The 25,253-nt window shown below is 39.5% G+C and overlaps 1 protein-coding gene across 3 annotated transcripts in view; it reads right to left on the bottom strand.

The window, feature by feature from the left end:
* Nucleotides 1–25,253, bottom strand: part of PRKG1 (protein kinase cGMP-dependent 1) — a 483,102-nt gene that overhangs the window by 405,885 nt on the left and 51,964 nt on the right. For all 3 annotated transcript variants that reach the window (XM_061446715.1, XM_061446714.1, XM_061446725.1), the window contains exon 2: nt 8,490–8,656. In XM_061446715.1, the coding sequence (XP_061302699.1) occupies nt 8,490–8,656 (167 nt within the window). The remainder of the gene's footprint in view (nt 1–8,489; nt 8,657–25,253) is intronic.

Genomic DNA, 25,253 nt, shown 5'->3' with positions numbered 1-25,253 from the left:
AGTTGTCCTGCATATGAAAACAACCATATGCAACTCAATTTCTCTAAGAGTCAGGCCATACACAAGGCTCTCATAACACCAACACAGTTAAATGAACACAACATCTGAACATGCAATTTATCACATACTTGAAGACTGCTATAAACAGGTTTTAAGTTGATAAAAACTTGGAAAGATATAGAAACAAATACCTGTAACAGTACTTAAACAGGCTGGGCCTCAATATTTCATGCTCTCAATATTGCAAACCCAAGCCTTCTCAAAACTGCAGCCTCACAAAGAAGTCCACACTTTGCCTATTTATGTAAAAATAGTTGGCAAGAAATACTTGTGGATTTTTAAAGCCAGTTTTGACTTTAAGAAGAAAGAAAAAAAAAAGGGGGGGGGGGAGGGGAGGTAGAAAAATCAAATTTTAGTATGAATTATATAACTCAAAGGAAGGAGTTGGAATTGTGCTCAAGTTCTGTAAGCAGTAGGTAAGAAACTCACAAAAGATTAACAAAAAGTTTTCTGCTCCAGCTTTGTACTGACAGATTTTACACTTTTACACTTCACAAAATCCTATGAAGATGCATGGAAACATTCAGTTAAATGCTTAAGTAGATTCAGATGAAGGCACAGACTGCTGTAGCAAACGTACAGCTGCTTCTCTGATCCAGGGCATAACTTTCTGGCAACTTTTTGAGAGCACCAAGTTTTCGAGCTGCACCATAAAAAGCATGTGACCACCAAGTCACAGAAGTCTTTTTACTGTTCTCATGCTGCCAGTTCCTAGGTACACTCACAGGGTGTTAATTCCACTTAAACTACAGCAAGAGGTTCTGAGTATTTCCAAGTAGATCAAGACAAGCCAATATAAACATATGTATTCCATTGTCTTTTTCCATTACAAAATGTTCCTGCCCTGTTATGTAAAGGTCTCAGCACTGGACATGGGAGATGTGGAAAAGGATTATTGATGAGTGATTAAAAAATTTCCCAGAGGAACAATGACTACTAAACCACTTATCTCTATGGGAAAACAAAGATTCAAATGGGAAACCCATAAAGGCTGCAGGATTCCAGTGAGAAGCAGTATCTCTGACCACAGGAAAAACCCTGATCCAACTCCTTGTGCTGGTTTTGACTAGGTTAGAGTTAATTTTCTTTTGCTGGCTGGGACTATGTTTTGGGTTTGTGCTGAAAACAGTGTTGATAATACAGAGATTCTGTCTTCCTTGTTGCTGAGCAGAGCGTACACAGAGTCAAGGCCTTTTCTGCTTCTCACCGCACCCTATCGTCAAGTAGATGGGAGGGGAAACAGCCAGGACAGGTGACCCCAACTGACCAAAGGGATATTCCATACCATATGGCATCACGCTCAGCATATAAAGCTGGGGGAGGAAAAAAGAAGGGAAGGACATTTGGAGCGATGGCGGTTGTCTTCCCAAGTAACAGTTACACAGGATGGAGCCCTGCTGTCCTGGAGATGGCTGAACACCTGCCTGCCCATGGGAAAGAGCGCATGAATTCTTGTTTTGCTTTGCTTGTTGTGCACAGCTCTTGCTTTCCCTATTAAACTGTCTTAATATCAAGCCATAGGTTCTTATTTTCACTTTTCCAATTCTTTCCCCCATGCCAACACAGGGGGAGTGACTGAGCAGCTGTATGGGGCTTAGTTGCTGGCTGGGGTTAAACTACAGCATTCCTGCCCAACTCTAAATGAGCAGGATGAAGCAAAAACAAACCAAAAAGACAGCTGAAAATATTAAACAGAGGAGTGCAGAGAAGAAACTGCTGCCACAGTACAAAACAAGTTTTCACAAAAGTAATGGAAAGTCCTGTAAAAGGCAGATTCTTCAGAGGCTAGTGATTTGTTGGCATGCTGTGCAGAAAATCCCACTTTGCCATAAATGCCTAATTGATGCCTTCCTACACAGTGCTCCTTATGAACACTGAGTAAATGCTCTCCAATCTCAAGAGCCATCTAATGCCTCTGCAATTAGATGGTATTTTTAATGTTTGCTTGGCAAGGCAGATCCAACCCCCTCAAGAAGAGGTTTGGAGACTCAGGTAAAGCCCAAAACACTCATATTGAAAGGCAGAATACGTCTTAGAAGCAGAACTGCCCCAGGTGTGTTAGAAAAGCCCTGACTGCAATGGATACAGTTCTCATTTACCTTCCCAAGTGTCTTTGGGAGATGCAGGGAAGGTGGGAGCATATATCAGGCCCTAGCTACATTATCGAGGCTATATTGGAAAGAGTACTCAAAGCTGTCTGGTTTTACACCAAGAAATTAGGAACTTCACAGTTGTCTGAAGAACCGACAAGCTGCAGAAAGTCTAGCACTGATACTATTTGGTCACACATGACAAACGCATTATGCGGCCAAGCAAATCCCTACCTGCAAAGGCTCATCCCCATTGCTCCAACTATAATCGTAGAGCATGAGACTGACCCAAATCACCCTGGAAGGTGTGGAGTTCAGCCAACATCTCTGCATTTGACTGAACCAGAAAATGCAAATTCACTCTTAGCCCCAGAGACTAAACAAATAAAAACAATTTAAAGAGTTTATAAAGTTTATTCCAGCAAGCATCCTTTCACCAAAGCTGGGGAAAAACAAATTAACAAACAACAAACCCCTCCGTGTGGTTTTCTTTGAGGTGAATGATAACCACCATTAGTGCTGGTGAATACCAACAAGGAGAAGCTCAGCGTTTGGACTTTGCAATGACAATAGTAGCAGGCTGTAATAAAGTAAGGGACCTCTTGTAAGTACAGCACAGCAACATAAAAACAAACGCGGTGCAGGTCAAGAGACATGATACATTGTATCCACTGAGGTGGCAGTACTACTGCCCCCATTTTGCTATTCTGGACTTGCGCTTGGGAACAAAGTCATTTAGCCTGCTTAAATCCAAAGTGGGTCTGTTCTCCATCTCTCTTTCGTTTACAAGAATCAGTCCTACCAAATCCATTCTCTGACAAGACAGGAAACTGACTCAAAAGACCCTAAGGCTAGAAGAGCAATTACATCCTATTAAATCAGACCTTTATGAGAGTAGTCCATGAAGAGAGACAAAAGAGGGGTCAGAGGGAGAGTGACACAAAGACAGACTGAACGCAGCATTTGTGGATGACTGCACATAGCTTCAAAGAGTATGCAGTGGTTGTTGTCCAGTTGGGGAGAAACATGTAACTGCAAAGTCAGGAAAAATCAAATAGGAAAGAAAGGGTGATGCACTCCAACACACCTTCAGAAGTGAGAACAAATGTGTTTTGGCCAGCAGATTGATGATAAAAATTTCAGAGCATAACAAAACTTGGGCAAGGCTGTGATAATGCACAGGAGGCAGCAATATAGAGGCAGTATCTCTATGCTTGTTTTGGTTTTGATTCAACAGCAAAAATCCCCAGAGACTGAGAAGTTGCTATGACTATTTCACCCATCTGAGACCAGACAGCTCTGCTGCCTCTGAGAGGAGGTCTTCTACAGCCTCTTGCATTTCAATCTGTAGTTCAAACAGCTACAGAGACTTTGTTTGTCTTCCCTTATCAAACCAAGCTTGATGTCCTGGCAAATCCTGCAGTTTCTAGGAATACATTCCTTCCCAAGACATCTCTGACACACATACACACACAAAAAACAAAACAAAACCAAACCAACACATTCCCATGAAAAGTCATGCCTCATTGCTTTGGAGACGCTACAAAGAATGAAGCAAGAAACAAAGTCTCCTTTTAAAATAAAATGCAAATCTCCATGACTGAACACAGTAAAAAATTTAAGAAGAGAGGAAAGCTACTAAAACAAGGGGTGAGGAAATATAAGCAGTTTCTCAACATGGGTTCTTAAAAAGCTGCTTTTCATGTCAACAGAAATATGAGCCCATGGGGTACTGGTAGAGCTATTTTTCTTTACTTGGGTACTCAAGCTATAGAGCAGAGGTGCAGCCTCAATATTAATTTGCAGAAGGACAGACAGGGAAGATGTTACAGCACCCACTGCCAAAAATCATGAGCCACAAACCAAGTATTTTAACCTATGTTTTCACCCAGGCTTATTGTATTATTTCTTCCATATTTTATGGGAACAGCAACAGAATAAAAGGAGGACTCTTCACACCTATTAATATAGCTTAAAAAAAAACAAAAAACATCCATTTATAACAGCATGACTGTTATTCACATGAGTGCCTGAAACTTGTACCTTGTCACCTATGTATCTACAGTTCTGCTGATATATTTTTCTTTCATAATTCAGCCATCAAATTTGACATACTGCAGTTGACAGGTTCAGACAGAGAGGGAGCACAAGAGGAAACATTTGGTTTCAAATGTGGGGTATCACATTTATCCTCATTAATGTGAGGTAACACCCACACATAACTCAAACCTGCCAACACTGTACAGATATTGATGTACCTCTATAAAAGAGACCTTTCCAGGTTTTCACATTTTTGAGTGCTTTCAGAAAATTTAAGTAATATTATGCCCAAAGAAGGAATAACAACAAAGAAGTCAATAAATGCTAACCTCCAAAACTAGAACTTTGGAAATGTTTAGGTTTTTTTCTTTAAAGAAAACTGGAGGTGGTGGGCTAATTTTAGAGGCAGAGTATAATTAACCAGCAAGAACCCTTTCTGGCTCTAAAAGAAACTTCAATTTTAAGACAAACAATCTGTTGAAATACTCAGAGTAATACACTTTTCATGCAAGAAAGGGAATATTTCTGATAAGTTTATTTTATTCCCAAAATTGCTTTACTGCAGAGAGAAGAGTGCCAGTATAGACTAGTTCAGATGTATAAGCCACTGCATCACTCATCCCCCCCTTTTCACTACTAGTCTCATCAGTCGGGAGGAATACTGTTGCTGTAGATGGTCAGAGCATGTATGTTTAATGCTTCCAGCAATTTCAGCCCCTAATGAATACTTGTTTACATCACAAATAAGTTAATTTCAACCTTCAAAGCACAGCTCAGCTATAGGGGAAATTTTCTGATGCTAGAGATTAAGGGCATCTCTTTACCAAATTTAGTTAATGTGCAAAAGTTGTTGGGTTTCCTCACTACTTAATGAACATTAGAACTAGATATCTTAAGGTCCTTTCCAACCCTAACTATTCTATGGGGAAATTAAGGGGTGTTCTCTGCCCCTATTTCAGAGCCTGCTGAAATACCAGATCCTAACTTGCTACTTCATATAAATCCTTCTTCCATAAATCATGAGAGCCACCTAAGACAAATGGACACATATCATTTGCCTCAAGAGTCCATCATAACCACTTTCTTTCCTGTAGGGCTTAAGGGAAAACTTTGGAAGGAAGAAACTTGTATAAAACGATACTCAAGAAACAGTTTGCTATGACCACCCAAATCCAATGGCTCCTCCGCATCCTGATCAAGGTCTCTGTCCTGAGAAGTCTTTCACAGGCAAAGGACCTAGTTTGTGTTACTATTTAATGATCACACAGATACCTGATAACAGCACTGCTGCTAAGAACAGACAATTACTTAAAATGCAAAGAACAGTCTGTAAAAAACCCATCTGAGGTTAGGTACGATAGGAAGCCATAAGATCTCTCTTCATTAAATTCCAGTTGAGATGCCACCTTCCCTCACACCCTGGCATCTATCTAATAGTGCCTTTTATGGAGCCCTTCAGGATGTTGTGTCTCACCGTGGGTGCCTCCAATTAAGGTTCCCCTTCTCCTGGAAGAAATACATTGGCAGCAACCTACTTAATTTTGGTAAGTAAACAAATGTAACCTTGGTTATCGGCATTTAACAAATAAGGCATTTTTTAAGGTTGTCTGTGCACAGATCATATCATGGAATGTTTAAGATTGGAAAGGACCTTAAGATCATCTAGTTCTAATCCCCTGCCATGGGCAGGGATGCCTCACACTAGACCATGCTGCCCAAGGCCCTGTCCAACCTGGCCTCGAACACTGCCAGGGAAGGGACAGCCACAGCCCATCAGACCCAGCTACCCTAGAGGACTAAACTAAGTAACGGTAGAAAAAGAATGAAGCTACAGAAAAGGTGTTTTAAAGACTGGTATATGGGGGATTCAGCAATAGCCCTGAAAGTCCAAAGCAGGTGAACTGGGAGCCATTATCTTCCTAGAGGTGGAAATCTGGCAAGCAAGACACAGACTATGGCTAGAGTTAGGCCAGAACAAAAAATAAAGTTACTAAGAACAACACAGTCCTACCTTTGGGATTCTGCTTGTTGTGAAATTTCAGTTTCAGCTCCTGACTTAGGGCTTTGTTTTCTCACTACCTACCCAAATAGGAACAAGAGCCCAGGTTTAGCCGAAACCAGTACTTCCTGGTAAAAACAGCACAAAAACAACAAACCAAACAACAACAAAAATACCCTCTTTGCATAAAACTTCTCAGATTCAGGAAATGCAGCGCCAATCAAAAAGTAAGAAGTCCAGATGCTCACTCAGGAGGGAATTCTACCAGGACTGGAGCAGCCTCTTCTTTCAGATGCAACTGAGCATATCAGCAGTTAACTGGATTTAGAGGATGAGACTAACCACACATCTCCCTTAGCTTTGCATAATTTAAGGGTGATGCTATGCAAACAGCATTAAAAGTGACCTCACAAATCAGTAAAATTTCAGGCCAGAGGGTGTTTAGATTGAGAGCTCCTAAATCTGAGGGGTATTTCCCTCCTGTTGAGACTGACGAACAAAATCCAATCCAGCTGAAGTATGGCACATAACAGAGACACACTTTTACTTCTCAAACTCAACACTGGCTTCTATCCTGGGTGCTGGATACACAGAGAACATCTTCCTCATTCTGATTTCCCTCTGAAAGCACCTTACCATTTCTACTCCAAAAACGTTTTCCTCGGCTTTGTCCTCTACCCGTCTAAATCACAATTTACAGTATCCTCCTCTTTTCCTGTACTGTTTCACTTCTCCTTGCCCAGCTTTGCAGATTGACACATAATAGGCTGAATAATAGAATGTATGAAAGATTTTCTTCTTGCATTTTCAATAACCTCAGTGTTTTCTCAAGCTTCACTGTATTAAACTTTTCGTCTCTTGAGCCCAACCTGTTCGTACCACTGCTGCTCTCATTCCTGATAAGAAAAAAAGGTGTGGGGGAAGGAGAGGAGGGGCAGAAAGTCTGATGTAAGACACAGAATAATATGACAAAGAATACAAATGTTTTAGTCTTCACATGCATGGGAGCACAAGACTGGAAAGGAAAGTGTCAAGCCTACTAGTGTGAGTAGGGTTGGGCAAGTACACAAATAAAAAAAAAAAACATATAAACCCAGGAAGCTCAGCAAATGTCACATACATATGAATTTTAACATCCATGGTAAAGAAACCAAATATTCAAGAACCATAGTTAGAAAGGTCTCACCAGGACTGGTACAGCCTTGTGTCTATAGGGCAATCTACTATTGCATCATCATGATAAACAAGAATGCAGAGAGTAACAGCGAAAATGATGGATTTTTTAAATCCATCTTACTCAAATTGTTATTCCAAATTGGTCTAAAAAATGTCACCAATATATAACTCAGACTTCTGGTAAGAGGCTTTATCCAAATGCTAAATCATAAATTGAAGGAATTATAAGAGTATTGGTGATCAAATGCTCTACGTAAGTAATTTTCATTCATACAAATAAGAGCTGTAAGTCCAAGCAAGGAAAGGAAAGGAAGCGGAATTAATGGAAGAAACACTTCCAGCATTTATTTGACTTTTGAGAAAAGAAAATACCTCTTAGTAACACTCAAAGATGGATTTCTCCAGTAGAGTTTCGTAAAGAATAAAACTTATAGCTGAGAGGTGGTGAAGGGTGTTAGCAACTGAGAGGACACAGAATGATAAGCCAAAATGAGCTAGCGAGTCTGTTTTCATAACCATAATCCAACCCATTTGATAACGTCTTCTTCCATTTCCATTACTTCATCATCACTCATTGCATTATGTCTGAACATAAGACTACAAACTCTTCATAATTTTGTTTGAAAAGCATTATGCGTATTTATGGAGCTTATATAAAGTTACGAGACAAAAGAAAGACTGGGGGAGAGCCAAGTCATGCGTACATAGAGGGCTTCCAGAAGACCAAGGATAAGCCAAAGCACTCAAAAGACACAAGAGTTGCCTTTGACACATATTTGCTTTAGAAGACAAGAATCAAGAATTCAGGGGTAGAGTTTGGACTAACAATTAAAAATATCTGGTAGATTCAAGGAAGTAACAGTACGCTGTCATTAGATGTATCAAATAAGCAGATGTTTATTCCAATGATCTCAAGGCAAGGTTAACAGCTTTCATCCTTTCTTTATATAGGGAGGCACACAAATCTAGTCAGAAATTTTTCACACAAGACGCCACACAATTTTCAACAACCATGTTTAGACAATATCTTTAGCCTCTTGCTTTAAAACTATTTTTCCCATGAAATACAGTTTTTATCTCTGTGTTGAAAAAAATGAAATAAATATCAGCTTTTTAAACCATACCTTCCATGACATACACCAGGGAACCCACATCTCCCTCCTTGATGATGCAGCTGTCTTTGCCATACTCCACAGGATACATACAATCCACAATCTCCTGGATCTGAGACAGTTCCAGATTCTTCATGAAGTCATTGTCAAGGATTGCTTCCTTTATTAGCTCCTTGGACCTGTGGATAACAAAAAAAAAAAAAAGGACAAGATTTATCCCTGTACCCATCAGCCAAGCTCATTATTAGCAGGTGAACTTTAGTACAATTGCATGGTGCCCCAAATAAGTATTTCGGGGGGGGGGGGGGGGGGGGGGGGAGGGAAATCAGTATTTCATATAAAATTCTCATAAAGTCCATCTGCAGAGAAAGAAAAAAAAAATAAAATACAGAAATTTTCACTTGTAATTATTTTTGCAAGTAAGTTTTAGATACATCAAGTATTGAAATAAAATTTTATGGGAATGCAAGATCCTCTTTTAGCTATAGGTTTCACATCTGTAACACCATCAAAGACTACCATAACTACTGGAAGTATCTTCCATATACAAAACTGAAAGGAAATAAACACAAACAAGAAGTTAATGGATTTGTGACTTAGTGTATCATATTTTTCTATTAAATTATACAAACTGTAGCACACAAAAGCACAATACTGCACTGATTCTTCAGGTATTAATCAAATACCAAATGTCATTAGATTCACTAGAGCAGGTACCACTGTTACAGGAATGATACCACTATTAACTGATTTCTTTGATGACTAAATAGAAAATTGCAAAGTTACATTAGAGTACAGAGAATTATATGTGCAGTTTTGGGTTGGCATGCAATTAAGTTGGAAGCCTGAAGTTCTTAAGTAATCACTTTGCAAAGCTGAAGAAGGAATGAGTTGTTTCTGAAGATATTCAGAACTCAAGTTCACAAATTCTCTGAGAGATGACCCAAATGGGTATGCAATATAACCTGCTCTCTCACTAGAAGTGTTCTGCCGGTGCCATAACAGAAGATGTGCAACATAAACCACATGCAGTTTTGCCAATTTTCCTGAGATTCTTTCAACTTCTACAGCTAAAGTGCTCACTACACAGTGAGTCACACTCAGGTGCTAATGCAGCATAACCAGCATGTTATGACATTTGCAAAAACCTCCTAAAGCAATTTGTGCAAATGAACAACCGAGAGGTTAAATCTAGATCTACACCAAAACTAAAGCTTCTAAAACACCTACAGGCTGGACACCAGGTGCTAGGTCCTTCATTTCTCACTGTGCAGCTCCTTTTCTATGGGCTAATTTCTATTTTCTATTTGCTAATGTGAACAGACACAGCTACCTGCAGAGCTTTTGCATTCAAGAGTTTTCTCTTTTTCAAATATTAATATGAAACAAGGTTTTCAAAGATAAATATATTAATGCATCATGTCTTCTTGAAAAAGAACCAAATTGGGACTTTAGAAGTCCAAAACCAGTCAGACAGCCTTGCAAATATTATGTCTTTCCTACAGTCCTTTCAAAGTACACATCAGGGTTAAATACAGCACAGATTCAAATCGTTACTATTTAAGATACTTTTTACGCTTTTGATAGTTTTGAAGTTTTTTCAACAAAACATGTTACTTTACAGCCTCCATCACTACTGACCCAGCTGAAGCACAAGATGGGAAGCAGACCAGACTTTTCAAGTACTGTCTGCACGACACGGACACGGAACTTGGCTTGCTACAAAAGCATTTTGCTCTTGAGAAATTTAATTTGACTTCATATACTGTCACTCCAATTCCTTGTGCACGCAAATAAAAACCACCGGAAAAAACTGCATCTGTGTTACTTCTTGCTTTCAGTAATGCAAGAACCTAGTAAATTGTAAGGTTCACCAGATGACCAATAACCCTATTTCCTTATTCCGTCCTCCTGCGCTAGAGCAGGACTACACTTTCTAAGCTATACCTTAACTCAGTGCTGCTCCTTTGGTCTTAGCCATCCTCACAGGTCCCAAAAATCCTCATAAAAAAGGCACTAATTATAAGAATTACTCAAACTGTCTGCTCAAGAAGAAAGCATAATAAAAGCTTTTGCATTAGTCATATCAACTAGCATTACAATTTCAGCCATTTATTTCATTCCAAGGCTCAAAATGAGGCTTTCTCCTTGATAAAGTCAGCCTTTCAAATGGAGCATTTGTAAAAATACCCACAGGAGACTGCAGGGAATTCAGACATGCTCAAATGAGACCACCCCTGTTAATTTAGAGGCCCTCAGCAAAAGACAATGCTGCTCTTGTCAGAATCAAGTACAGCAAAGGATTTGAAAAGAACCACAGAAACATGGTCTAAATAACAGAGAAGGAGCAGCACAGGGGCTAGGAAAATCCACTAAAAGTCTATTTTGGGGAAAAACAGCAAAACATACACAACATGAACAACCTTTGGGAGTTTATGAGCTTAATATTACAGTGTAAGAGCCAACTGAACCAACTGAATCACAGCCTCTCCCCTTCAACATGGAAATATCAGAGAAATTAAGGCTCAGAGGCCCACCATGTCATTCAAACCCCTTACCGTCAATACAAGATACACCTCTTAAGAAGAAAAACACACTGGCTGGGATATCAATAACAGTTTAATCTCTGCCACATCTAAGCACCTTAAAATTAAAGATCTCCATAGAACAGTCTGGATAATAACTCAGTCACACCTGAATGTAGCCAAAATAGATATTAGTTAAAGATAATTAGTTCAAATGAGACTTCAAATACAAAGAGCATAGCATGAGAAGAAAAAGCACCTCCAGCTGCCTATAAACAGTGCTAGCTGTCGGAGCAGACACCCTGCAACCCAACTGTGTATGATTTAATTTGCATCAGACTAAAACACACTTTATAGTTTGTAAGCAATGAACATTTTCATCATGAAATATTTCATCCATCTTTAAAAAATAAATTAAAACGCTTGTCTGGCACATTTGAAAATTAGATGATACTAAAAATACATTGTCATAGCTACCGTAAGAGTTACCCTATTGGTCCCTGCAAAAGAATATTCGCCACTCTAATAATTCAAAAAAAATTACTCATGTAATGTAGATTACCATTTCTGCGCACTTGCACATGCCAGGCCTTCAGCAACTTCTATGTTATTTTATTAGGCAATTTTCTTTCAACAGAATTCACAGGTCAACTCTAGGTAAATATATTTTTTCTTTTATATTTATTTTTATAGGAAATGAAACTCAAAGCATAAAAAAAAAATAACTCATAGTTCCTATTTATTCCATAACAAATGCTTTTCTAAACCATAGCATTCCTTAATCATCATCATCAGTATTTTAAAACAACATGTATATCCCAGGTATGTGAACACACAAATCTCTCTCATAATATTAAAACAGGTATTTCAAATGGTCAAAACCAAACTCCTATCATTGCAAGTAAGTGGCTTAAACAAGATACAGCTGTTTCATTACCTCTTATTTTCAAATAGTATTTGTTCTTTATTTTCTGAAGTTTCTAATAGAAACAATCTTCAAAGAAAATCAGCTACAATATTTGTAAAGGAACATGACTATTTCCAAATGACCCCATTTTAAGAAGGAGGCATTTTCATGAATATTTACTAACAGCTGAGTTGAACGGCTCCTAATGCAGGCAGTCATTCAGAGTAGAAAGCAGTAGTTATCTTTACTCTCCACAGGTGGGAACTTGGCACTAAGCCATCACTATTTTTCTGAAAGATTAATGACCAAATGTGATGGAGACTGGATGAAGAGTTTGAGAAAAAGAAGGAAAAAACAGAAGAAATCATGAAGGGCACAATCCTCTGCAATACATCCTATCCCAAATCAGTTTAGGTCCGTCATAGTAATTAATAAGGCAACAGTAGGAAAAAGCCAATTGCATTCTAATTTGCAGAGGTCATGTAAAAAGCAACTTAGTAAGTTTTATAAAAATATACTGAAGTAAAAAAACTGTATGTCTGGGTTGCAAATGCCTCTCAAAAGAAAAGCCTATAAACATGCATTAATTCACACACCTCCTAAGCCTGCAATGGGAGTCACTGCGGTCCTCCAGCCAGATCAGAGCCAGCCCTCACCCCCACCCCACCCCCCCACAAGAAGCCAGCATGACAGCTTGGGAGCATAAAAACGCCTGGAAAAAAATTTGGCCACATTTTCTGTCTCAGCAGTCAGGGGCTGTGCACAGAAGCTGTTTCAGCTATGCTGGAAAAGGCTTGTATTAAAGGTTTGCTTTACTTCAGTGGCCAGAAAACGCAGAATTTCAAAACCTGCTGCTAACATCTGCTGGCTACTCATCAAACATGACATCAGAAGATAAAAATTATGGCTTGCAGCAGATGCAAAAAACCAACCCGAGATGTTACGCAGCCCTAGATAAGAAGCTAAGTTAATGTTACAGTAGTATGCAATGTACATAGTAAAATACCAAACCCTGTATTATAGCCTGTTGTTATCCTGACAGTAATTAACATTTTACAAAGAGCAGAACGAACAGTCATCTTAGGCTCTTCACCCACGGATAAAAACAAAACACATTCTCTATGCTAGATTTGTACGTTCCAGCACATACAATACATATTAGAACAAAAAGTTAATCTTCATCGCAGAAAGTCTTATTTCAGCATCAGTAATGATGCTTGCCGAGTTTAAGGAAGGGAAGAATTTATGTGCAGATGGAAAGACTACAGCTGTACACGCCCAGGGACACTTAAAGAAATGCAAAGCCCTCTTGATACATACTGTGCTGGTATAGCATCAGTTTGCAGTGGAGTTTGCAGGAATCTGAGGTTCAAATGGAGCAGCAGGTATTCTGCTCCAGGTAATCTACTGCTGGCACAAGTTAATAAAACATAGGTGGATCCAGTGGAATAGAAGAAATTAAGAGGTCAATTTAGACAACACCGATAGCAGCTGGAAGCAGATCTGAATTTTACAGCGTTCACAAGTATACCACCACAGCTATGTACCAAAACCATTTTGAACTACCAGCAAAGAAAAAAAAAAGTAACGTACTATGCAAACAGGCTGGAAGATAACTCAAGAAAGGGAAAGAAAAAGTACATTTTGTATTAATAGTCAATAGAAGAAAAGTACAATACCTTTTCTTTACCTGTTCCTCTCTCCAAAATTTAAATTAGACTTTTCAATATGAGCTTTTATGCCAATAATAATCAGGGGAAGGAGTATTTTTTCTAGAGCCTCCCCTTTCAAGAGTTCGCCAACTGCTACCAGTGACCTAAAGCTCTGTATTTAGGAAGGAAACATCTACAGGAATTTGACTAAGCAGAGAGACTGAGCTCACTGTCAGGGATGAAGTTTAAAGCAGCAAAAGTACAGCTCCCTGGGAGGTGCAAACTCTTTATTTACTCAATGATAAACCTCACTCAAAGCTACCATAACCAGTGGCATCTTTTTGTGCTGTTTCCTCATTGCTGTAAAAACAGAAGTTAAATACACTATTTACATCTACCCTTTACATCTATCCACCAACGTATCAAGCATATTTGTGGAAACTCACATCCAAGCATTCCTTTTCTGGGGGAGTATCCATATCCCTTCACAAGGAATTAAAGCTCATTTCAGTAGATAAGAAACATTGGGGAAAAAAAAAATCTGTGGCCTCTGACCCAGAATATGGCATGCAAATCAAAGTCCAGACAATCCCTACAACAAAAGTGTGTTTAGAATACACACTGTGAAGTGTTTAAAAGTGTTTACTTCTACAAAATGGGGCAGGGGGGCGGAATTCTTTAAAAAGAGAAAACATGGCCAAGTATTGCGCCTGCTCCAGATTTCCAGAAACTAGGATACAAATACATTCAGCAGGATACAAATACAATGCAAAATTTGTTAAACAGTTTTTTGGGTTTTTTTTTTTAAATATATGTATTTTAGATGTACCTCCATATCATAATGGGGTATCCGTTCCAAGCAACATAAAAAGCAAAAGCTGTAAGTTCCTACCAGGTTTGGGGAAGCTCTTTGCACAAAGCCCACATTCACAGAGTTTTTAACTATCTTTTTAAGCCCTTGTGTACTTAAAAGAGTATGTAAGATTAGAACACATACTCACACGCTGTTCCTGAATAGGATCTCAGCATTTCAGTTCCCAGTCTAGTTAATACCAAACCACTAGGGTTACCAATTATGACCCTCTGTTTCTTTAACCAACAAAACTAGAGAAAAATCTGACAGAAGGATGTACGCTTAATTACTAAGGACAGGAGCATCAAGAACAGGCAATTTGAATAATCTGAATAGTGATTTAAAAGTTCTCTATAGAGATGTTCCCTTCCATACAGAAAAGGACCCACCTTTTAAAAAGCAGTAAATATAGAAGCCTTACTAAAAAATTGTTATCGATTACTATAAAATTATTCAATCCACCAAGTGGCCCATGGATCCTACGTGTTTTTATCTACATATTTTATATTCTTGTATCTCTTTATGAATACTGTGGCCTGGCCAAGCATACAGAGGTTCAAAAATAACAGCTGAAAAGTCATAAGTGATTATCAAATTACTGTCAGCAAGAGACGGCAGTCAAAATCTCTTCCTTGCACTCATCCCTTCTCAATAGATTGTGTCACACACTGCAGTTATCTCTTAGGCTCCTACATAAGAAATAGAGGCACAGAGTAGAACTTTCCAAGATGATTATTTGACCCCTCTACCACCAAGTCCATAGCCCTCAGGCAAGCTGGCTTTGCAAACAAAGTGTTTATACTGTTAGAAAAATTTTTTGCGCCAAGTCAATCGCAGAAAGCTGGAGGGTCCTCCCCAAATGCTCTAGGAAGCTTTGCGCTGAAGGCAATAACAAATATCTGCTGCATAGGGAAGTATGCACTTTTTGCACAACAGCACAACTGCAATGCAATAGAAACTGTCTCTTTCTAGAGTGTGTAATACTGGACAGTGTCTTTAAAGCCTGCAAGTAAACGAATTTTCTTTCGCAACTCATTACTAGGATCCAAACAGTACAGAAAAGCCTAGATCTTTCGGTAAAATTCTGGTCTTGCTTGGACTGTAATGCCATTAATAGTTAATAACTTTATATTTGCTGTTTGTTTTGGCTATGGATAAAGAAGCTTTGAATGTTTCTTAAATGGGAATCTTAAATATAACTCCAGAGAGCTATTCTTGTCTTATTAACTGGGAATAAGAGTAGGACTGAAGTCCTGGACTAAGTAACATGAAGGCCCTTAAATATACTTGTGGATTTTCTTTACATTGCTTGCCTTTCCCACAACATGCAACCCACAGCATATCTTCAAGCTGCAAGAGGAAATTTCTGAGTAGTACCTTAAGCATCTGCAGAAGAGACTGTTATTGCATAGTTGGATAGAAAAGTATGTTCTTCAGAAGAGCATTTTTTTGAACTGACATTTTGATTACAGTGACAAGCAACAGGGAAAGTAACTGTGCCCTGATGTAAACCTGCAAAAAAGAAAAACACACAACCCCCCATTTTTGTTTTTCTTGTACTTAAATACAACTTCGAGTTGCAAAAACAAGTTGCTCTGCAGAGAACGTGTTGATCTGACAGCTTCACTTAGGATTTCTAAATATATCGGTAAAACATGCAGTTCACTTACACTGCTGTTCATTATATCACATTTTGGCATTCGACATTTAAAAAAGCAAAATAATTTCAGAAAAAATAATTTTAAGATCTCTTTTCACCTACGCTGAAAATTGTTGTTAGTATAAAAATACCACAGGCAAGAGTTGGTTAATTCTTGCATTTTAATGTGTCTCACCCCACAGAACTTAATTTACCACCCTTTTCTAGGCTAGTATTTTGCATCCTACAAAAACCCAGGTTTAGATACTGAAAACGTTGGCAAGCTCAGTTAAAAAAAAAGTCAGTTCTTGCTAACACAATTTGCCTACTTCTGAAATTTCCACCACCTCCAACGAACTCCCACATGAGGTTCATTTTGAGAAAACACTACCAATACCTTCAAACAAGATCAAGCAGCTACTTGATTACCTGAAGCAAACACCAGACCTTTGAGCGGCTAATTACAGGTGAAAACATGCAGCAAGGTCATGGTGAAGGAGAATGGGGTGTCTGTCAGAGACTCCTACCCGCAAAAAAATAGATCTTTTGAGGGCTGTTATCCCAGTGCATCTCACAGTTTTGGTGCTCACATCCAGCGCGACTGAGCTGGAGACTTTTTGCACAAACAAAAACAGCAGAGAAAACATATGTACCCATATGTCACAACACCAAGGGATCCAGAAACAATTCAGACTCCTCCAGGAGGAGTTCAGTTAGCAAGATTCAGTCACCTTTAAAGGCAACAGCTATCCATGTTTTACAGTTATCTATGGACACCTCCACCCTTGCAGCTCCAAGCAATGAACTTGGACTGGAGGCAAGTATGAGGAGTCTAGCTAAATAGCAACTAAAACAGTTCCCCCAAGTCTATTAGCATATTTTGAGGTCTGCATGACTTCACATTGATAAATGAACATGTGGAGAGAGAACTGCATTCAGATGCCCTGAAGAAGAAAGTTACTGATAGCCACTACGGAGATGGCCTTCACCCTGGTGGAATAAGCAGGAAATCTGCCAAGTGGATGATAACCTAATTTAAATAGATGCAGAAATCCAATTAGAGATCCTCTGAGCAGAGGCAGCTCATTCTCGTCTCTTAGATTAGAGGCTACTAACACGTCACAAGCTTTTCCAAATGCACTGTTGTCCAGGAGAAGTGAACGTGCTCTGCAAAACCACTTTGTTCCTCTTTGGCATAAGAACATCGAAAGTGAACACTGTCACAACAGCGTAAATATATAGCTGCTTCCAGTGGGAGTATAGGACTGGTTTTCACAGAAAATGTCAGGTATGGGGGGAGGGGGGAAGAGTGACAGAGATTTGAGGTCATTTACTCTGATACTCACCTAACACTTCTGATGGATGTTATTGTCACTAGGAATGTTGCTTCAGCTCTTTTGCTTTTTAGCTGCCTGGAGAAGTCCCTGGCTTAAATGCCATGGGTGTATGACAGCAGAATGCAGACAAGCACTTGGAGCCTGTCTTTCAATAAATATTCGCAGGGATTTCAGGGAGAGATATTTCTTCCTGCTTTACAAGTCAGGAAAAAAGCACTGGCACTAGTAGCCATGCTTTGAGACATACTCCCCTGCCAAGAGTCAAGAAGCAGCCTGCAGGGATTTAAAGGCAGGCACCACCAGCATTCTTGGTCACTTCAGGATACAGCAATCCTGAGTGGAGTTGTGGGGGCACCATCATGCAGGCTCTGTCTAGTCTGCTAAGAAACCAGATTACAGCCGGGCAAGCACCTTTTGGCAGACAATATGAACTCTAAACAACCATACAACTTGATAATGTTTAAATGGAGCAGTAAGCTCATAAAGGTGTCTGTGCAAAAGCGGGGAGGCTGGGGCTTGTAGCAGGGCAGTACCACTGGCAGTTTCTCTCCCTTTAAACTCAGACTGGGGAGAGATCATCACATCCAAATTATCTTCCAATTCCTATTTGCACTGCATGAGCATTGACTGTCACCATCCTGCTGAGCTTTGAAGAATATCCTGAGAGCAACTGCCTCATATAAGATGCTTTTTTGTTCAGAAATGCTCTTGCTAATCTTGTTTTAGGAAGTCTACTAAGAATCCTAGGCTTGTGATGCTGCCCTTGGCTGTAACCAAAAAAAGATACAGACACTCTGAAGCAGAAGATGCACGCTTTGGCACTGTCCTCACTGAGGGGTACTCCAAGTGGGACTGCAATCCAACAGCCACAGCAAGGATGCCCAGCTCAAAAGCAGGCACGAGAGCAGCACAAGGTAACCACCTCCAGAGAAGCAGACTTCTCACAAACAAGCCAATATGACCCCAAGCTTGGAAAGCTGCAGTCTCGGGGCAAACTTCATAAAATTCTTAGGCTATCTAGTAAAGAATAATCTACAGGAGGCAAGAGGAGATGCACTGGGGATTCAGAGAAATTTCTCCAATTCTCATGACAACTCCAGGGATACCTGAAACCTATTCCATCCCATACAGCCACGTATAAATACAAGTCAGAAAGAACTTAAAAGAACTGTTTTGAATAATAATAGTTACAAATATGACATCAGGAGAAAGGCACCAAATTCATACAGACGGCAAAGAAAAGATAAAGAGCTCTTGAAGACTTTGCGAAATGACCCTTCTTTGATCAAAATAGCTGTCCACCAGAGGAGCTGAATGCTCTCGGGAATCTCAGCCTGAAAGGATATTGAAGGGGAAAAATATTTTTCCACAGTCAGCATACTAGTAAACTCACATTTCATGACATCACTTGTCTTCAGGGAATGCTAATGAAAATGGACATACAAAGGTAAAAGAAGGATGCAGCAACACAAACACATCTTACCCAGGGAAAGCTGAGCAACAGCATGCTCACTGGGGAAATGATCCTGCTGAGCAATTTTTGGAGATCAGAAAGGCAACCTGCCCCTGTGACCAGTTGTAACCTACTGGTGTTACAGCCTAGCAAACCATAATCCCAGCATGGGAGATGTTGAGGTATTCCCAAGTGAAAGCTCTCCTCTTTACAAACAGGACCACTTCAATGAGAAACAAGAGCACTGCTTATTTCTTGAGGATAGAAAACAACATGCATTAAGCAGATTGCTATTCTAACTCCTTCGGCAAGCCAAAAAAGCCATTCCTTTAATAAGACAGGAATACTCAAGATGCAGTCCATTAAGATGTGAGTGATGGGAAGCATACACATTTACCATCATAGGACAGGCCCTGCAGACAACAAACAAGTCTCCATCCTCAGAGACATGATGCGCAAAATGTACCTGTAGCTTGTTGCATCAAGGGATGGGGGGAATTCTTTTTCAACCATGGCAAATGAAAAGACTATGGGAGAACATGGGATAGGATTATTCAAGTATAATGGAAACAGAGACAGACACATACCGATTTGCCAGTATGTAAATCCATGAACACAGACAGCAATAAGCATTTGAAAGTGCAAAGAATCATACATTGAAGATCAAGATTGATCAAATTTCACTGAGAGAAAGAAATACAAGACAGTTTCAAAAGCCTTAGGAAGGTTTGTATTTTTAATCCTCAAGCCTCTGGGATGGCCAGTTTACAGAATCTCACCTGGAAAAACACCCCACCATTACAAATGTTGCCCTGGATCTAGGATTTGTCATGTCAGGTGAAATACAAATGAAGACACCACTTAGCCATTAGTATCCCTGATACATCAGTATCAGGGATATAATATATGTAATATATATATATATACACATATAATATATACATATATGTATTACACTTCAACATCACTGCCAGAGTGCTAACAAGAACTCATGTTTCTCCCAACACATCTGTGTGGCACAACAGATCAAACTTTGCTATGTACCGATTTAAGAGCATCTACTACAACATATGCTATAGCTATACGTAGTTATCGGTGCCTCTGCTCTCCCCACAATTTGGAATTTAAAAGTGCTGCCAGTCTGCTGGCAGGATCCTTACCAAAAAGCCTTTTTTTTTTCTTGTTTAGGAAGACTCTAAACAGGGGCATTGGAGAAAAGAAATGGGTATCAGGGCTGAGAACTATGGCAGAAAAGCCAGAAAGAAGGCACAAAATTAAGTTACCTTCATCTGCATCATATGAGCAGAAAAGCAGTTTTGCTCACATGCCTAATGTACTTTTATGATTATTTTCTTTCTCTTGCATTACTAACCTGCACTTACTCTCCAAATTCCCACCACCCTCACATCTCATTAACCTTCCCACATCATCTTCAAACTCAGAAACACTTGCTCCCATTAAAACAACTCTGAATAATCTTCCTTTTTTGCCTGAGCACCTTCCTTGAAATTCCTAATGCATAGTAATATTGTTTCCTTTTCTCTTTCCTTCCACCACCTGCCCAAATAGTTTCTCCCCTCCTGCTCTCCTGCAAGTCCCTGCTCCTTAACTATTTCACTGCTTCCACCAGGCAGTTGAGCAAGCAAACAGCAGCCAAAGCAAACCAGAAAGCAAAATCTTCAACATGAGAGGCACAGAAAGCTGAGCCCCAGGCCAGGAGGCAAAAGTCTGAAGGAAGACATGACCAACTTGGAAATGGGCAATAAGGAGCTAGAAGGACCCTGAGGGTTTAATGTGGAAGAACAGAAAAGGAAGTAGCAGAGGTATTTGTATCAGATTTGGTGGAAAAGGGGGAGCAGGAGAGGGGGGTGAAAACAACCACATATGAAAAGCAGCCGAGTAAATCAGTGTATCCCTTTGAGACAGAAACAGCGGTCCTTCTGATACAGCACACATGGCTCTCTGGGGAAACAATTCATTTCCTCTGTCGTAAATATTTTACAGGACTAGGAATGCAGTTTCGTTCACTTTCTGAAAAGCACTGCTACAACTCTCCCACATTTTGAGTTTCTTCAACATTCCACAGGCTGCATTTAGGAAATATTTACATGAAGCAAGACACAGAAAGAGTCAACGATATTGAGAAGCTGTGCATGCCAGGGAGCAGAGTTATTTTGGTATAGGAGACAGGAACTACTGGAGTGAGCTGAAACAATTTCAGATCCAATTTAACCCCCACAGAACTAGAGTGTTACCTGAACGACATTTAAATCCACTTAAAAGATGCTCAGGCAGTTCTTTGCTTCAGAATCAAAGGCAGATACAAGCTCTTTGCCTATATTCTAATATACTGCATGTTCACAAGCAGAACATGATTAAAAAGATCAGCTCAAGCATGTGTTAAACCTATAAGCAACGAAAGTAAGGGACAATGAAACTCCAGAAAAAAAACCTCCCTTTAGTGAATTTATGGAACAAAAACATACAAACTTTTGAAGTCAGTGAGCAATTGGCAAAACTGTCAGTATTTTTTTGGTTTTATTTAAATACAGCCTATGACCTTGTCTCAGCTAGCAAACAGCAACAGCAGTCAGAGCTAAAAGAGAATTCCATGACAATAGCAAGAAACAGCAGCCGATCTCTATGCACTTCGTCTAGGGACATGCACTTTCATGTCTACCTTTACAGCAAGTTTGAAACTGAAACATCCTCTATTTCCAACAGACTTCAGTTTATTTACCCTTACACACACACTGTGTAGGTCACCAACTGAGTCATGTAAGATTCACCTATCTTAAATGAAATACCTTTACTCACCCAACAGAATATTTTTAGCTAGCTATCATGCACAGACAGATCTTTGGAAATGCGCTTAAACTTAACTGTGTCCTTATGAAACTGAGTCACTCTAGAAATGAAAACGTCCCAAGTTTCTCCATTATGAAACACTAAGAACTAGCATCCATTAGTTTTTCTTGTTCATGCCAGTTTTCCCCCTATTGTCACCTATTTCCTCATATTTAACCCTAGTGTCCCTTAGCTGTCTAAAATATTAGGTGCAGCGTTCCTAAACAGATGCTAAAAGCAACATCAATATTTTTGTTTCCCTACAGCATATGATTTCAGCAGCTGGTGGCATTAGCTTCACAAGGTGCTCAACAAATCACAGGGGCTATAGGGATGCTGGGGATGGACTCTTCATTAGGGACTGTAGTGACAGGACAAGGGGTAATGGGGTCAAACTTAAACAGGGGAAGTTTAGATTGGATATAAGGAAGAAGTTCTTTACTGTAAGGGTGGTGAGGCACTGGAATGGGTTGCCCAGGGAGGTTGTGAATGCTCCATCCCTGGGCATGGTTTAGTGTGAGGTGTCCCTGCCCATAGCAGGGGGGTTAGAACTATGATCTGAAGGTCCTTTCCAACCCTAACTATTCTATGATTCTTGCTCAAATCCAAAGGAAGATATTTAGGAATACAACAGTCAGTTTTCATCTGCAGGTTTTATGTATATGTGTCTGCACTTGTTCAGCAGTGGTCCGAGAGAGCTGGTATATATGGTGCTCATCTGTCCAAATCCTACTTGGACAATCTGTCTTTCTGTTCAAGGAATAAAATCTAGCAATTCCTAGGTATGATAGTTAATAAATACGTATGCTACTTTCAGGCAGGTTGGTTTTTTTTTTTTGCAATAGAGATGCAATGGTGTTCTATTTATAAAGGTCAAGGAAATTGTATGCAGTGTGTGGAGCCCTAACATCTCTGTATTATTAAAACAAAGTGTTTTATTTAGACAGCTCATTTCAGGGAGAGAAAAAAAAGGAAAAGTATTCTCAGAATAATGTCTTTCCTATTCCAATCTGAGTTAAGGTATGTATGCAATTTTGTGTACACTGAGGAGAACAGGAATCCCAGTGTTTGTTCTTCACTTGAATTATAACAACTATTATTTTTTTAAAACACTATAACCTTTTACCAGTAGCAGGATAAGGCACAGCTATAAATCCTGCTAGGCTGTCAAGCAAGGAGAAGGCCTTGCATTATCTTATGGGCAAGGAAATAAACTGCCAAGAACAGCAAAGGAGACTGGGAGTGAGAAAGGAGTTCAACCGTTTAACATGCTTAACCTTGGTCCTCAGAACAAAATCGTCAGCCACGCCTCTGCCATCTTCCCATATTGGAATGACGCCCCTGTGATCAACACTTTCACAAGAATTATTGAGGAGGTCAGACAAGCATTCAACAACATACAAAACTGACAATGCTCAAGTATTTCGTAGTTTTGTTAGAACCAGCTAGACATTTTTTAATCATTATCCAGTGCACAATTTCAAAATAAGCAGGCTTCATGATCATTCTGATGATTATGCCACAGTCAAATGCAGAGAGGCCCGTGCATAAGACCAATTAACTTACTCAGCTAACAGTAAGTCAGGAGATGCTACCTCTGCAAAAATCCCATCCAGGAGTCTGAAGAAGGCAGCAAATGAACATGCAAACATAGAAATCCCATCTAAACCAATTCAGATTACAGCATTTACAGTTAAAATGTGTGACTTGCGTTGAAACCACAATACATAAGAAATTCCTCAACTGAACCTGGTTAGGAAATTGAATTCCTGATGACATTTCATCTTTGAAATTCTCCTACCAAAGCCTCTAAGGTACAGCGAATGCCTGAGAGCTGAGGGCTGTCCTGTGCCATCAAGCCAACATCAAAGAGCATGAGTGCAATCAAAAATGCACCTGAGGAAGATAACTCCCTGAGTTTCAGCTTTACAGTTGTCATATTTCTCCCCCAAGCAGTTCAGAGAAGTCTGTAGAGACAAGAGAGGTCAAGGAGAACAAAGAAGTGCCAGGCAGAATTACTACTTGCAGGTGGCTCTAATTTCATTTTTTTTTGGACAGATATGCCCAGCACACACAGCTGAAGTTAGTAGCAGACATCCCAAATGATCAGCTATACCTGCCAAGAAACAAGCTGGGGCCCACACAGCCTTTACACTAGGCAAAAAAGAAGAAAAAAGTACAGAAAGTTCCTAGCCTGAATTTTAACCATTCAAAATTGTCAGCTCTTCACACTCTTGACATCTCTATAACAGACATAAACCCAATTTTAAAGATGCTTGTGTGAGTTACTCTCAGGTTAATTGGAAAAGAAAACCTTAAATAAATCTGTTATTAACCTATATCTGTATGAAGTTTTGTTATGTAGGTGGAAATTGGGAAAACTTCTCTGCCTGTGAAAAATCAATTGTTCCTTAAGCAACAGCACTGGAATTTTAAGTGTCCTTTTTTTGTTAAAGACTATGCCTTGTAGCTTGCTATTTAATTAGGAATGAAACCTAACTGCTAATCACCAAATGCTCATGCTTACAAAGGAATTACAGTTAACATATTCTCTGGGATTCAAAAATTAAGACTATAAATGCTGGTTAATCAGCACTGAAAGCCAGAGAGATCACAGACTGGAATGATGGGGGCAGACCAAAGCTCATGCTGACCACAATTCTCAGGTTTTATGTACACCAGGTGCTCCAAGCTGCCCAACATTTTGTAAATTATGTGGCAAAAAACAAATGAACAACACATCTTTAAAAGGAAAAATAAAGGAACAAGTTTCATACTGCACTCTGGCGATTCTTGAAGTTCTAAGAAGCACTTAATGTGGGCAGATGAAATCCTCCTTGTCAAAAGCAGAAAATGATTGTTGCAGATCTGCAGACTCCCTCTCCTAATCTTTTCTGGCAAGACGATTATGCTATTTGCTTCCTTAAAAAAAAAAAAAGAAAATGCATACACAAACAAAGGGCTAACCATACAATCAGTACCAACAGTGGTAGCAGGAAGAGAACCTACTGCAAGATAAAAATGTGATTTTCCATATAAAGGAAAATGCTTATTTTTTAGCTCATACTTTTTATAGCGATCAGTAAGACTTTGGTCACAGAGAAGAGTTTGGGGGTTTTGGCTTCTGAAAGCATTACTGTTTTGTACCTAAAACAGCCTATGGATGTAGTGCTAACAAAGGGCCAAGGAGAGAGAACAAAACTGAACAGAGGGAGTGTGTGCCTAAGAGCTTGCTTTTTCTGATTTTTTCAGATGTGACAGATGTCCTTTCCCTGCCACTTAGAATCACTCTTTTTGCAAAGAACAGAATCCACAAACAGACAAGACATTTACAGACAGTATAAAAAGCGGTTTGGAGGATGTGAGGGGGAGGGTCAAAAGCAGAAATCTTTGTTTGGCACCTAAATATAGACCAGTTAACTCAGCAAACATTTTTTTTCTCTACTACATGCTATTTTGTCTATATTTAGAGGCTGTAAGGAACCAGCTGTAGCATCACCATTTTATTACATTCTCTGATTGAGAATTTGCTTTTGTTGCCCAGAACTAATCTCTTCTGTTAA

The sequence above is a fragment of the Pezoporus flaviventris genome, unplaced genomic scaffold, assembly GCF_033815535.1.
Source record: "Pezoporus flaviventris isolate CSIRO_AGI_PZ_B2104156 unplaced genomic scaffold, CSIRO_AGI_Pfla_v1 ptg000001l, whole genome shotgun sequence".
Taxonomy (NCBI): Eukaryota; Metazoa; Chordata; class Aves; order Psittaciformes; family Psittacidae; genus Pezoporus; species Pezoporus flaviventris.
Note: the sequence above shows the minus strand (reverse complement) of the source record. Positions and strands in the feature narration are given on the sequence as shown.